At 37.1% G+C, this 13,031-nt stretch overlaps 1 protein-coding gene across 1 annotated transcript in view; it reads right to left on the bottom strand.

The window, feature by feature from the left end:
• Window positions 1-13,031, bottom strand: part of TRPC6 (transient receptor potential cation channel subfamily C member 6) — a 108,021-nt gene that overhangs the window by 23,240 nt on the left and 71,750 nt on the right. The window contains exons 3-6 of the mRNA XM_030043152.2: window positions 11,081-11,266; window positions 8,794-8,958; window positions 3,404-3,617; window positions 1,307-1,534 (exon numbers count right to left, since the gene is read on the bottom strand). Of these exons, the coding sequence (XP_029899012.1) occupies window positions 1,307-1,534; window positions 3,404-3,617; window positions 8,794-8,958; window positions 11,081-11,266 (793 nt within the window). The remainder of the gene's footprint in view (window positions 1-1,306; window positions 1,535-3,403; window positions 3,618-8,793; window positions 8,959-11,080; window positions 11,267-13,031) is intronic.

The following is a 13,031-nucleotide window of genomic DNA, read 5'->3' as shown; positions in this document are numbered from 1 at the left end:
CAGGGCTGAGCAGAGGGGAAGGATCACCTCCCTCCACCTGCTGGCAACGCTTTGCCTAATGCAGCCCAGGACACCATTGGCCGCCTTTGCAGCAAGGGCCCATTGCTGGCTCATGTTCAACCTGGTGTTCACCAAGTCATGTTTGCTAGCCTATGATAAAACCTGTGGCATTACATATTCACTATTAATATTATCCATGTTAGCACTACCATACATAGATGTTCTCCAAGCAGACTTCTGTGTACATGCATACACTAAAAAATGGCTAAACTCTGCTTAAGTGCATGACAAAGTCACAACTCATGACTGATGTCAATGGAAACTGCCTTGCTAGATGATACAGTATTATATAGCATAAATGAGTTATAAGACTTGTGCTTGTCATACCTAGAAACTGTGAACATAAACAACAGTCCCTGTTTGCAAATTCTTCAAGTGGATGTTAACTGAAAACCGAATTAATATTTAATTAGCTGCTTTTATAACTTATGTGAAATTTGTAACTTTCCAATAAAATTTACAGGAGTACAATTTAATGGGTTTCAGAATATATATATTAATAGCTCTGCTTTTTCTACAGCCTGGGTAATGAAGAAATGTAACCTTATCAGAAATAGTATTTGAGGCATGGAATACAAATAGAAACTGATGTAATTCAGTATCTAGAGAAAAATATCTAATAAAGGGAAAAGAGATGTGGTGGTGTTGAGAGTGAACACAAGTAAACAGAGTTTAATTTTTTCTCATTTGGGCAAAATAGCTTCTACTCAATTCTCATATACGCCAAGCAAGTTTATTAACATTTTTCTCTCTCACTGGTAAAGAGAGTGGATTGAGAAATATCAAAATAATATAACAGAGTCTCTGAGCTAAAAATATATAAAAGATATATTGGTTATGTTGGCAAAGCAGGTTTAAGAAGTTCCTGCACGTCATTGCTTAGTTCTGCCCCTGCATCACATACATCATGTTCACAGTTGCGCCAACACAAGTGTTTGCATGATAGCATTGTTTAACTGAACAGATGAAATGACCTGGATTAAAATAATCTTCAAAAAGGGTGGGCTGACAGTGGGGTTATTTTGATCTTCAATCATTTCAGTGCCTGATGTCTAGAACAGTCCCCCAAAAGATGCATGAGCATAGCCAAGGGAACTGTGATCAAATAGTGGGGATGAGAAAGAGAAGAAGGGGTGGGAATTTCTTAAGCAGTACATTGAGGAACTAAAGTATTGGAGACTTATTAACAGAAAACCAATTCATCTTGGCCCAAGAGGTAAATCTTAATCATGTTCAATGAACTCACCCAAGGTGTAGTATTTTATGTTGGGCTCCAATGTTGGACTTGTCAGATCTTTCATATTTGCATCAACGAAGTTCTGGGCTCTGGACGCATGCCAAAATGCCATAAACCTTGCTATGAATGATGCTGCAAAAATTGCTAACATACCAAAATCAAGCATATTCCATAACTCAAAAAGGTATTCCTTTGGACCTTGAGACCAAATTTCTTTACATTCAGACCATATCATGCCTGTATAAGACAGAACAGAGAAAACAGTGTGTTCTTTTACCTTCAAGTTTGTTTTATTTGATATTTTATTATGTATAGGATATGCTTTTGGTTGCAGTCAAACTCAAAACAATTTTCGTCAGTGGAAGTTTGAACACAAACTAAAATCCTTGAACCTGCCAATTCATACACATTCCAGTAGTTTTTTCTCATTAGAGTAGTAATAATAATCTTTCATAGTGCTTTTTCCTGTGCAACTACAACAGCTTTCAAAGAAAAGAATGGGATGTGAGTATTACCATCTATTACAGACACAGGAAGAAACGGAAAGAGCAGAAATGCTCTGGCATGATCATATAGCAGTGGTAGAACTAATAGCAGAACTCACATTTTCTTATTTGCAGAGTACACTGGGTACAGTCTCTGTTACTGAAATTGCAAATATATGTAACAAATGAGCATGAAAGTAAGAATCAGACCTAATGCTTCTTCAATAGGGAAAAGGTATCTGTTTGATTCCTAATTATTCTCCCTTAATAATAAAATTTAGGAGTACAGTATTAGTTATGGCATGCTTTTTATTGAGCAAATCCTTCTCCTTTTCAAGATAAAATTTATTTAATCATGAACTACATTTCTAGGATTCTAAAGAGAGTTAACAAAAAACTGTATTGGAGTAACGTCACTGTTTTTTGCACTTATCACATTGTCTGCACTTATCACATTGTCCGAAGGAACTTTCATAATTTTCAGATAAGGACAACTATAATGTTAACTACATTAATTAAACTCAATGCTACTGAATCAATTTTTCATAAACCGTCTTATGCATGACACTAAAATAAATAAAAATAGATTAAATTAGCAAACTAGAACTTCAAATTGGGAAATTACTATTTACTCCTTTGTTATCAGATGAAAACATCGATATTTATAGAGTATTTGAGAATCTAAGTGCCATATTATTCCTGTAATGCGCAATTATATTAATTTATAAACAGCTTTAAGATGAAATAAATAAAGATTGTCAATGTCTTTTAAAGCTATAAGAATCAGCTGGTGTACAAATGGCTCCAATTTCAATCACAAAGAGCTCATAAAAGCAAAATATTTTAAATGCATAAGCTCTTGAATGGAAACAGATTTTACTTTGCTTGAATTTAACTCTCCCATACTACTCCCTTAACTAACAACCAGAACCCGAATCTTTAAAATATTTGGGCATCTAACCCCCATTGGAATAAAAATTAGATTTGTAAATAAGAATCAGACAGCTAAAATATTTTTGAGGGTCTGGGCTCAAGTTCTGATGCTGAATAGTATTGCATCACCAAATTGAACAGGTCACCTCAGAGTACTATTCATAGTATTCATTTCATCCCTATGTTGGGATGGAAAAATCTACCACTGAATGTTCAGGGGTCTATATTATTCTGCTATTTTGTCAATAATACACTAAGCTATACACTATTAATTCTGCAGGCATACTTGCAAAGTAAGAGAATCTTAGCAGAAAGAAACAATTGGACAGAAAAAAACCTTGGCCCATGATGTAGAAATCTTTCCCCTTGGGAGCTGACACAGCCTGACTCAAAAAAACCCCAGAAAACTGGCACACACTTTCCTTTGATATTCATAAAACTGAATTAACTGATATTCAGATGATGTAGATTTCACCTAAGTCCTTAACCTGAATGTTTGTGATTAACTAGGCACATGTGAATCCTGCTGACATCCAGTAAGAAACATGAGGCCAATGTGGGAATGCAGCCAGTTGAATAAACTCCCTTTGTTGCAATTTTACACATAACATTAAGAGCAAAGGATTAAATTGGGTCCAGCTTCACTGAATTCATAGCAAGGCAAAGTTAAGCAAAAATTAATCTTTACCTATTACCCAAGAAATAATGAGCATCTCCATCCATGAGAAACAGGATGTTTTCATCCTAAATAGCTGTTTTACATTGCCTGTTGTTTCATTAGGTCGGAGTTTGGTGCCATCAAATCTGTCAGCTGCATTCATGACAAGCAGACCAAGAAAAATGGTGAAAGAGGCTGCATGGGCTACAAACTTCATAAATGGTCCACGCATTATCCTCCCCAGCTGCAACAGAGGTTATGAAACACAAGGATATTGCATTGCCTTCTTCCAAAACAAAAATGTATAAAAAGAACAGTAACACAGAGAAAGATATATTTCAGTAACACAGAGGAACAAATATTTGGAAAAAGTTGTATACTATGACGCCATGCTGACAGTCACCTTTAAAAGTTTCTACTTATGTGCTATTTTCAGAGGGATAATCTATCAGTTTCACCATATACGTATTTTTAACTCAGTGTTTTGAAATGATCCTGTAATTATTTTGAGGCATCTATGTCTATTATAGGTAATCAAGAGAAAAACTTATTATAGTTGTTGAATTTCTTACATGATAGTCATCTTTATGAGGCAACAAAGAAAATGAGATTTTGACACTTACTAAAAGCATTAAATTATCACCAGAAGTGAATTATGACTAAAGAATTCTGTTTCCTGGCTGACATGATACTCAGTTTAGCACAGTTATTGTGCAGTTTTCCCAACTTGTTTTCTTTTTTTAAAAAAGTGATGAGGCCTCAAAAGGTTATGTTTATAGTTCTGTAGTGTCTTAGTTTCCTTCCTGACTCCTTTAATAGAAATGTCCTCAACTTTGTCATGACTAAGAACAACTTTAAAATGGTTTAGTGCAACCCTTAAAAAACCTAGAAGTTCCATACAAACTCACAGAAGGCTGAACTTTTAGCAATTATTTACTTTCTTTTTTTAGAGTGCCTGTATTAATAGTAAAAAGCTTGTTCACTTAGTTGGCAGCTGCAGAAAAATACTTTTTTTTTTATTTTAGATGAAGACAGTATCTGTATCTGACAAAAATTCATTGGAAAGAATAGAAGCAAGTGTCACGGAGCTCAGCTGAAACATATAACTCTCTGTGGTCTGGAAAAGGGAGGGGAAAACAGATAAGTTACTGGTATTTGTATTTTTGCTACACTTGTTTCAATATCAGTCAGAATTTTGCTGTCCTTACAGTCAGCTTTTACAGAAACATAGAATAAGAGGATGCAGCTGAGGATGTGATGGTAAGGTCTCAAATACAGATAACATTAAGAAAACTATACAAATGTAAAAAGAAGATACTGTTAAAGGAACACTGTCAAGGTTAGCAGGCATGAAATTTGATCTTCTTTCTCCTTTATATTATTTTGCAAACCCATGCTATTCACTATGTTTCTCACTCAATAAAATTAATTTATCTTTTATTAAATAAAATATTCCATCAGCCTCATGAAATTAACTTCAACAACCAATTTTTTTTGTGTGAACTACAAAGAGAACAGGTAATCACCATGGGGAAAGATTTTATTTCAAGCTAGGAAGGAACAGTCATAAACAACACACAATAAAGCAGAGCTGGAAAATTATAAAGTACCTTGACAGTGTCCTTTTAAATGCATTATTCTTGTGTTCACAAACGAAGATAGGTTAGGAGACAGATGCCAGAAAGTGACATAGCCAGAAAAGAAGAAAAAATACTGAAGGAGGTAATGTTAATATATCCCTTGATCAAAAAATATAAAATTTAAAAGACTGAACTCCTAGCACACAACCCCCCCCCCCACCCCCCTCCCCGGTCCTTCAAAAGAGACAGCAAAGTATTTTTTACATATATATATAGTAAAATCTCCCTGGAAGCAGGACTGACTATGGTTGAACTGATTACACAAATGCTGGAAGTTATTATTGCATTGCCATATAACAGTGATCCAAGAAAATCTTGAAATGACAATTTTAAAATCCCGAATCTCTTTATGGAGAAGATATAGGTCAGAAAATACAAATCAGGGAAGGAAAGAACGACATGTAAAGACAAGGCCATAATCTTGCAAATTTGGATTTTTCTATAAGCTACAGTCCCTCCTTAATACACTTTCACTGTGCATTTTGACATAATAAATTCCCTCCCATTGCACAGACCAAGGACATGATCTTCTAAATGCTCTGAATCTCTTTCATGATTTAAGTGCTTTTGCTTTTTGTTTGGGGTTTTCTTCTGGTTTCTGATCCTCTGTGCTATGGTCTTCCGTTTGCTAGAGTTTTGGAGAGTGTTTTGTAGGTTGGTTTGGGTTAGGACGAGATATACAATAGTTACGCTGTGGATATTTGACATGTATTTGTCCGTATATAGGGTCATCTGAAATGGCTGGGGACTGGAGTCAGTCATTCACATTATTCCTCCCTTGTGAATCTCCAGAAACAATCAGTATAGTAACATTATGGAGAATGGCATTGATAAAGAAATGATAAAATAGGACTCCGGGTATCATATCTATCACAAAGGAGAAAAGGCCTGATAACAAAGACGACATAATGCATATACATTTTTAGGAAGAACAATTCCTAGCTCCTCATATACTGGACATAATGTTCAATTTCTTTTCCTCTACCACAGTGTGAAAGAGGAATGTGTGTAACCCTCAGAAGATGCTTCTAGAAAGCATGTAGGGACTTATCAAGTTACTTCTTTAGAAATGCCAACCTCAGGTGGCTGGGAACAGCAAATGAAGACTCAACTTCAAATTCAGATCCCCTCATCTTGGCCAGGGGCTGACTGAATTGCTTATGAATCCATAAAGCTAAAAATCTAAATTCTATTATTAATTAGAGCTGAACAGCACAGACATTAGAGATTCTTGGAGATAAATGAAAAAAGTTTTTACTCTTTCAAAATGTCATGTAATAAAATAGTATTCTAGAAGTTTTGGGTTAATTATGTCAGTAGTTACATTGAATTACCAATCAGAAATGCAGAGCAAACAGTTCACAAAACTTTAAAGTGTATCCATGTGGATTGCTGGCTGAAACTCAAATAAGAGGCAATCTTAATTCCTTTTGGCATCTGATGCTAGTGAATTCCTGCCAAATCAACAACTTTGTCCATGTATTTCTGTGAAATTTCTTCCAGATCTGAAACTCTCAATTCAGTATCTGTGATCTAAGCTCAAATTAACTTTTTCCTAAAGAGGAAATTAGTCAGCTATATGGGTAACTGACTGAGATGTTGCAAATGTCATAAAGACATTTTTGCCTTTCTCAGAGCCTGTATTGGGTTTGCACGGCAAAGTTTTGGTACCAGGGGGGCTACAGGGAGGGCTCCTGTGAGGAGCTGCTAGAAGCTTTCCCCATGTCCAATACACCCAATGCCAGCCGGCTCCAAGATGGACCCAACGCTGGCCAAGGCTGAGCCAATCAGCAACAGTGGTAGCACCTCTGGGATAACAGATTTGAGAAGGGGAAAAAGTTGCTGCAAAATTGGGCAACTTCAGCTGGCGAGAGGAGTGAGAACATGTAAGAGAAACAGCCCTGCAGCCCCCCAGGTCAGTGCAGAAGGAGGGGAGGAGATGCTCCAGGCGCCGGAGCAGAGATTCCCCTGCAGCCCGTGGGGAAGACCATGGTGAGGCAGGCTGTCCCCCTGCAGCCCAGGGAGGTCCACGGGGGAGCAGATCTCCACCTGCAGCCCGGGGAGGACCCCACACCGGAGCAGGGGGATGCCCGAAGGAGGCTGTGACCCTGTGGGAAGCCCATGCTGAAACAGGCTCCTGGCAGGACCTGTGGACCCATGGAGAGAGGAGCCCACGCTGGAGCAGGTTTGATGGCAGGACTTGTGACCCCGCAGGGGACCCACGCTGGAGCAGTCTGTGCCTGAAGGACTGCAGCCCGGGGAAGGGACCCACGCGGAGCAGTTCATGAAGAACTGCAGCCCGTGGGAAGGAGTCACGTTGGAGAAGTTCATGGAGAACTGTCTCCCATGGGAGGGACACCATGCTGGAGCAGGAGAAAAGTGAGGAGTCCTGGCCCTGAGGAGGAAGGAGCGGCAGAGAAAACATGTGATGAACTGTCCCCGACCCCCATTCCCTGTCCCCCTGCACTGCTTGCGGGGAGGAGGTAGAGAAAATCAGAAGTAAAGTAAAGCCCGGGCAGAAGGGGCGGGGGGCAGGGGGGAGGGGGGGAAGTGTTTAAAGATTTGGGTTTATTTCTAGTTATCCTACTCTGATTTGATTGGTAATAAATTAAACTAATTTCCCCAAGTCGAGTCTGTTTTGCCCATGATGGTAATTGATGAGTGATGTCTCCCTGTCCTTAACTCGACCCACAAGCCTTTCATTATATTTTCTCTCCCCTGGCCAGCTGAGGGGGGGAGTGATAGAGCAGCTTTGGTGGGCACCTGGCGTCTAGCCAGGGTCAACCCACCACAGAGCCATGGCATGAGAATATAAAGAAATGTGTCAGAATAACTCCACTGCAAGCTGTTATTTTCACCACAAATACCATGAGTATTTTCTCTCTCTTCTGTCACTGTACCCTATAGGGCCAAACCTGGAAAAAGAATGGGTACTTTGTCTTGGTAGGAGGAGAAGAGATTTATAAAATTCCATCAATTTATACACAGAATGGACTCTGTTGATACAATCACATTCTATATTGAAGCCATCCTATCCTGAAATTAAACAGTGAACATTTTTGTCTCCAAAAAACAGAAGAACCAAATTTTGAAGTATGAGTGAAGCACAAGGTAAGAAATGGCAACTGGTCAAAACGGTGGATTAGATTTTACATTTGCAGAATATAATGAAATAAAAAATATCCAACATATAAATCACATGATGAGACGATTAAATAGCGACAGAGGAAGTGAAACCTTAAAGGATGTTTTCCCTTGAACCTTGACTATAATATCTACTCTGAAATAGCTTTTTCAGAATGTACAACGGTTCAAAATTACTTTAAGATCCAATAAATCATTGAAAAAAGAAAACGACAAATAGACAAATCACTGCTATAGCTGAAAACCAATAACTGAAGTATATTGAATCTCAAGGCGTGTTTTAAGACAAAAGTATTCATAAAAATCCTAGTCACTATACAGAAAAGTGAAAATTATATAACTGATTTTTATTGTCCAGACTGAAAGAAATGAAAAATATGGCAAAACAAAAAAGGCCCACCTTTCTCCTCTCAGAGAACAATAAATAAAACCCACAAAGACCTCAGTCCTCTCTTTCAACCTTCCTCTTCCCCTGGAATCATTGTATGTGCACAGGATTCGACCTGCTAAAATCATGGATGTATTATTTAAGCATGTCAGTAATTTATACTCACGCTTCACCTTTGCCAGACAGGAATCTACATACAGATGATATGCGAGTTAATAAAATGCCATTACAAGATTTCACAGACTGACCTTACTGCAAGGAGCAATCCAGTAAGCCATTGAAAGGAACGGCAGTCCTACCGCAACAGCAAGAACAACCAGAAACTTCACTGCCATGGTCTGCTGCCGTAAACCTGACAAATTCTCATACCATATTGAGAGAAGTTGTTGCTGGCAGTTTGGGTGTGCTACAAACTGTAACAAAAAGAAGAAGCACAAAAATAATATTGCTATCAGAATATCTTTTATTAAAATAACAGCTATATGAAGCGCATTAAGAATGTTGGAATAGCAACAAGTCAGCTTATATTCAAAGGAGCATTAACAAGGGTATAAGAAAAAGTTTTTTGATGAGCAAAATCTCCGAGCATGCAGGCATGTTGCTATCAGCAACAATAAATCCTTTAGTTTAAAAAACTATCATTTTATTGACACTGTGTTCCATCACAAACTATTAATTTCCACCTAAGGGTAATTAAACATAAACTTTATCTGGGCAAACTCTACTTGTTTCTGACATTTGTAATTTTCAAGTTACTACTTCAGAAATTCCAAAACTTTAAGTCTTTCTGTTCTGCAAAGGATGCTAGTCTTTAGTTATGAAAGAAAGAATATGCCATATTTTCACATGCTAACATGGAAAATGCCATTTTTTTCAGCTAGCATAAGAAAACAGCTGTCACTTTTGCAGAAAATCAGCTAAGGACTATTTATAACTAGGTTCTGGAATCTCTTGGACAAACTCTGCAAAACCAACAAGTTTAGCCCATAACCCTCTTTTCTGTCAAATCCTCTGGAGAGTATAAGAAGCATCTTACAAAGGTAGATAATTAACAGTGGATTCTTGTGCACTGTCAATTTTTAAGTCTAGACCTGGAAATACAATTAAAAATTTAACTGAATCTAGTATTTTTTTTCTAGAATAGTTCTCTATATTTAAAGCATGACTGGCTGAAGGTGCAAGAAATGTCTTTATTCAGGCAAGAGAAAGTGTTGAAGGAAGTTCACATTGAAGGAAGGATTAAGACTCAAATACTATGAAGGACAAGGTCAATGTGATAACTTCTCTTCAAAAGTTGATTCAGCTCTCTTTAGTGACTGTAGCTTGCCAAGTGTTTTGCACGTTTTTGTTTGTATGCTGGAAAGTGCCCTTCAGTCAAAATGGTTTTCTTCTCTTCCCTTCATGAACACATAAATACTCCTCACATATGAATGTTTTAGGTGTCCCCCAGAGATGTGAACTCAATTTTTTTGAAAAAATCTGCAAATCTTCCCTGATAAATTAGGTATGTATATTCAGTCCATACTGGATTTTTAAGAGTCCTGATTCCCTATCTTTTTTTTTTTTTTTTTGGTTAAAATAAGATATTTTTTATTTTCACAGTGTTGATCTGATCCATTTCATTATGTAGGAAAGGTTTTATCAAAGGTCTTGCTGCTCTGTCAGGACATAGCTCTACTTTAGGCTAACCTGCCTTTGAAGTATATTCCTGAGGTGTATCTTCTTGATCTTCGGTTGTACAAACTTCATCACACAAATAATTTCTCCCTGGTTCACGCACATGTCACCTAGAACTTTAAAACCTATATTATCCGAGAGAAGTTTTCTGGGTGATTCAAAGGTCTTGGTGCAGCTACTAACTCAGCTGGTTTCAATGAGCTCTTTTCAGATGCAGCCCAGAGTATTAAACTGACAGTAGAAATGAAAGTAAGCCAAAGAAGGGATGATAACTCCTGTATTCGACACTGGCTGGAGCCTGCTGTTCTTCAGAAGTAAGAACCACAGTACTATTACTCCTAGATTGTGTCTCTGATCCTCTAGACAGACAAATACACGTTTTCTGAGAGGCATGCAGTTTCACTGAGTTTTCTCAACTTTCCGAGTAAGACACAACAGCTTGACAAAAATGTGTATCAATATTTGTTATGCAGTGCACAGGACTGCTGTGCAATGCTCTGGTTTTTATTAAATCTTACACTTCTCCAGGCTGCAGAAGTAGTGCAAATTTCTACCATCTTTTTTTTAAAATAGATTAAAACTAAAACCAAGTAAATATCTACAAATTTTGCATATAGCTACACTTTTTTTTAGAGCCATTTACTCTCATACTCACTGTGACCAGTATCCACCCTGAATATCTGCTTCTTGTTTATATTGCAAGCTATCTGGGGCAAGGATTCTTTTGTTTGTAAAATACACTGTGCAGAAGGGCCCAAATGTTCATTTAAGTGTCATAGGCTACCAAAACATAAACATTTAATAATAGCACAATTTAATACCACTATCATGACATGTCTGATCAACATAATTGCTTACTTTTTTAACTTCATACTTAATGGCGAGTTTTAAGCGGCTAAGGCTGGGACGACCATGTTCTCCATTGTTATGGCTCATCTCCACATCACCATTCAAAATAGCTTCCACTTCTTCTGTATTTCTGCACAAATCAAGGAGTCCAACTACAAAATCCTTGCATTGCATAGACAATTTCTTGTAATCATTCTAGAAAAGAAAAGAAGAAAGAACACAACTTGCTGTTTAGACTTAACACAGGAGAAATAGTTCTACATCCCAGCTACACATCTGTAGGCATCAATAGTTTGTTTGCATCTTGTTATGTTTTTTTTTCTGGTAGATTAACAGCACTTTGTTATCAGGCATCTACTTCCCCTGAATGTTCAAACAGTAGGATTCATCTCACCTTGGTTACCTTGGACATCTACATTATCAATTTTTACACCTGAGTAACTTCTCTAGACTTGCTTTAGAGCCAATTGAAAGTAAAAAAACACTTTCAGAAATATTGTATGACATATTTTAATGACTATTTCAAGTTGAGATGAATAGCACAGGGAAAATTTTTCTATTCACTGACTGTCACAGAAGTCTAGATAGCTAGCTCAGATGTAGAAAGTCACACTGTAGAGATCTCAATTAGACGAGTATCCTACAGAGAACACATCTAAACAACTTCCCAACCTTCTTGAGAATTACACAAATATATTGAATTTTCTTAGGCCTTGAATTACTCTTGTAAATCTTATATTTCTCATTTTCGAACATCTCTTTTAGCTTGAAAACACAAGATTTGATTGCTGTTATCCAGCAACAGCGTCAGCAGTGCTACAGATAGCATGGTGATACCACATCTCTAACTTAAACTCAATGCTCTCTAGCTCAAATATCTCAGGACAGACTTCACCATGTGAGCCAAAATGTTGATCTGCAACTGCAGGTTCGGTTCCTTATTGCTTTAACTACCAAATATTCTTCTCAGTCACTGTTTTCCAAAAGTCAAACCAGAAAAAGATATTTTGATCATTGCAATTCACAGTTAGTTAAGCACTCCTTACTTGCAGCTGTGTTTGGGTCATAAAAGATTAATATAGCTACACTGATAGGGAGTTAGATGGATATAGATATAGATGTATACCTAAAGCTAAAAAATGTGTACAGATATATTGCCCCTGGCCTAGATCTTACAAGAGATTTACTCATACGTGTGTCATAAAATTCTGGTATTTTTGTGATCTCTGCTAACTTTAATGTCTTAAAAAGATGAAATTACTGTAGAATTTTCCCCAAACAAAAGAATGAAAAAAACTTCAACCACCCCACACCATACAGGACTGCTCAAGAAGTCTCTATTTCATGTTCAAAGTAACCATCTATGAATGCTTTTATTACAGTGACACATTTCCCCCTCTTCTGGTCTGTTCTTCATAGCATTCCTCCTTCTCCCACTCTTAGTCTCTGTTTAGTCCCTTCTTTTTAATTACTTTCTTCATACTAACTGCCATCTAATGTACACCCTGGAAGAGAAACTGTTATTTTGATTATACAGAATACCCTAATTTATTTGCCAAGGGTGTACTTCATCTATGTTTGTGCTTTATTACCCACAATACCAGTTTATTACTTGGATATATTAAGGGATTGCATCCAAATTTTACATTTCACTTTACTTAGATGGATGCAAAAATTCATAGACAAATAGTTATAAACACTATTGTATGTCTACATAAAACTGCTAGTGATTTATTTTTTTAATAATGTAACATAAGCAAGATAGCTCAGATCTGTTATAAAAGAGAAAGGAACTTTAGTGCCATTTCTCTACAAAGACAACAGAAGCTAAATGCCAAAACTAACCCTTTCAGGACATGCTGTATAATTTATTATTGTATTATTTATTTTCCCTCTCTTCAGAAGAATAACAAGAGAGATTAACCAAAATCCTGGCTTCTTGGTACTACAGAAAGACAGT

The sequence above is a fragment of the Aquila chrysaetos genome, chromosome 19 (genome assembly GCF_900496995.4).
Source record: "Aquila chrysaetos chrysaetos chromosome 19, bAquChr1.4, whole genome shotgun sequence".
NCBI lineage: Eukaryota > Metazoa > Chordata > Aves > Accipitriformes > Accipitridae > Aquila > Aquila chrysaetos.
This window is presented reverse-complemented; position numbering and strand designations above follow the sequence as displayed.